Source organism: Halyomorpha halys, unplaced genomic scaffold (assembly GCF_000696795.3).
Source record: "Halyomorpha halys isolate HHAL.00 unplaced genomic scaffold, Hhal_1.1 Scaffold322.1, whole genome shotgun sequence".
NCBI lineage: Eukaryota > Metazoa > Arthropoda > Insecta > Hemiptera > Pentatomidae > Halyomorpha > Halyomorpha halys.
The window spans coordinates 250518-253533 of record NW_027104705.1 but is presented as its reverse complement, the minus strand read 5'-3'; the positions used below and the strand labels follow the sequence as shown (position 1 = coordinate 253533).

The window sequence follows — 3016 nt, the reverse complement described above, 5'->3', positions numbered from 1 at the left end:
ACTTTCATTAATTTAATTAATTAGAGATAATTAAAAACAATAATTAGATATAATGGGTGACGTTTGAAATATGGAGGGAAGTTTAAAAATGTTGAGATTTGGCGCGGACGAGTTTGAAATTTAAAATGCCTTCGAGTCGACTGTTTACTAACAGGATCAGGTTATATTATAACCTCGTACTAATAAAAATATAGTCCGCTCCGCCACCAGGTAGCAGCACGTCCCGGGTCTCCCTCGGCACTATAACTTTATTTCATCTTTTTTTACATTAATTATTTAACTTGGCCTAGGAGGCTTTGTGAATTATATCATATTAGAGAATAAATAGACATTTGAACAATATATATAAATAATAGGCGTACAGGGTGAGGTTTAGAATTATTGTTTTCTCACCATCGTGCAGGCTTTGGTTAGTTTGTATCGAAGTGAGTGTTAAAATCTCGACTGGGGAATAGGTGTATTTGCTATGGCTAGTGTCGGGATCCCCAGCGACTCCATTTATATTATCACCATTTGAAGATATGTCAAGAAGATAAGAGACTCTACTGTCAGGGACCGTCTCGCTTCTGGAAACCGTCTATATAAATTATCCTTTCCAACGATTGTGTGAAAATGGCGACCGAGAAGGAAGCATCCCCACAATCTTGTGCTTCTGATCCGAATTTTGCAGTGATATGCTCGTTTTTGAACCAATTCGCAGCATCTTGCGGCATCGCCCACCCGACTTTTAGTGAACTTCAAGAAATGCTGGAAGACACTGAGGAAGGTAAGGCCAGGATTGTGATAGAAGGTTTTGAGACATTGCTTACCGAGAATTGACACTGTCAAGTCAATTTTTTTTTTAATTTAACTTTTTTTTTATCAATATTAATACATCAGAACACTACATTTTATCCATACTTAGTCCAGTTAAATTCCAAGTCTATTCATCAATTAGTTATATTTTAATAATATGACATTTAAAACCCTACATTCAGTGTTAAGACAATTTTCACTACCTATATTGGGCCTTAATGCTTTTATTCTACCAGTTAATGTCAAATTATTTAATATTCCATTGGGTTTCACTTCTTTTTTTTTTTTTTTATTTAAACAAGTGTTTTTATAACTAATTATATGAACTTTTTAGTGTCACAGATTCTGATTGACTTACATATTAAATTGCTGAGGAAAGCTCGTAAAAGTTTCACTGCGGATAAATGGGAAAAAGCATTAGCCAAATTTTGTCACACCTATTCTCAACAAGATGGATGGGAGCTGGAAAGGTTCGGATACAAGAAAGCGCGGCTGGGTGTTAAAGTGAAATTGCTGAAGGTGAGTTTTTTAAAAATTATTTTCCTTGTATGCTTCTTAATGCATATATTAAACAACGAAATGCCTTATATGATTTTGCTTCGTTCTGTTGTCATAGATTGAGAAATTTATTAATAACAATTAATTATCTACATCTGTTTTAATATTCCTTGTAAATATTTATTTTAAGGTTAACTGTATTTAAATTGCTAAATTAAATTTTCATAATTTATTCATTGTCGACTATCTTAGGCATTTAAACTTGATTCATTTAAAGTATCTATTGATTGTTTGTATTAGCTATAATTTACTCTTAAGTTATAAGAAACGTTTTTGTTAATAACTGATATTGGGAATCTAAATGCCATTTAGGTATCAACCTTGAATTTTAGCGTCCTGATTTCTTGTTTTATGATCCTTTAGCATTCTGATATCATGTTTATGTTTTGAAACCATGTTATATTATCTAGAAGAGGTTATTTTCAAGTTTTGTTTATCCATATTGAACTCATCCATTTATTATAACTTAAAAGTTTTGTTTTTTTTACTTGCTTATTGTTTTTATGACTTCAAAATTCTAACCTTAACTCTGCTTATGTTTGATGTTAAAAATTGAATTAAAACTTAATTCCTTAGGCATTATTATTGTTTTGCATATTATTGTACTTTGATTAGCTATGGTTAGCTTGGCTTTTATTAATATTTTGGTTTATGAGAAGAAGACTTGAGTGTTAAAAGACTTAAAAATTTAATAAATTAAATATGGCTCTTAGAATATTTCATTTTATATTTAGTTTTCTTATGTGATTTACTAGATGTTAATTCCACGTAGTGTTTTAATTAATTTTATACTTCTTATACATATATATGTTTAGTTCCAGTATTGTATATTTTTCCCTCTTTTGAAATATGTTATTTGAAAGTCTGAGTTTGTTTTAACTCGTTATTGCTGTGATCCGGGCACCATTGTTGGATATAATGAGTCATTTTGGTACTAGTAGCCAAAACAAGCTCCAGTGGTGGGCAATTCAAAAGTTTAAAATTCCTGGTTTTACTATTAATAATACTGCTTTAATTAAATTATACCTGTCGACCTCAACTCACTCTCGAAAGTTAAATATACGATACAACGGGTCGTTTTCAGTCTTCCTATTTCAACTTGTACCATTTCTGTTCAAGTGAATTTTTTATTACCCACTGTTAGAGCTTGTTTTGTGTACTAGTACTGTCATTTGCCTCATTTAAAATAAAATGTGAGTGTTTGTTCAATATTTCTATAATTCTCCTTTTCTTGTGATATTCACATTATATGAACAAAAAATCATAATTTTAGAAGTATAGATATAAGAATATATTGAGATTTATAAATAGATAAGGATGTCTTTTTTTATTTGTTATTACCTTTTATTTGATTATTTTCATAACAAAAGCTAATTTATGTGGCAATTATTTGTCGTCTTAATGTTTCTTTCAAAATATCGAGTGCCAGAATATTGTATCATTTCGCCTTGTTCTATTACTTTTTCTGGTCTCATTTTGAACGAATACCTGATTCCCTCTTGCCAAAATAAATTTTAAGTTCAAATGCTAATTTCTTAGTTATTCCGTTTAAATACAACTTTTCTCAAACACAAGCTAGGCAATATTGAAATAGTGGATTTTTTATGGAGAAATGGAAATTGTATGCCAACATAACATGATTATACTGCCATAAGTGGTGCAA

At 30.3% G+C, this 3016-nt stretch overlaps 1 protein-coding gene across 1 annotated transcript in view; it reads left to right on the top strand.

The window, feature by feature from the left end:
* Positions 1 to 256: 256 nt before the first annotated feature.
* The window catches only part of LOC106681255 (microtubule-associated protein futsch), a 50208-nt gene continuing 47448 nt past the window's right edge, over positions 257 to 3016 (top strand). Inside the window, exons 1-2 of the mRNA XM_014421481.3 lie at positions 257 to 766; positions 1130 to 1314. Coding sequence (XP_014276967.1) covers positions 613 to 766; positions 1130 to 1314 — 339 coding nt within the window. The 5' untranslated portion in view covers positions 257 to 612. The remainder of the gene's footprint in view (positions 767 to 1129; positions 1315 to 3016) is intronic.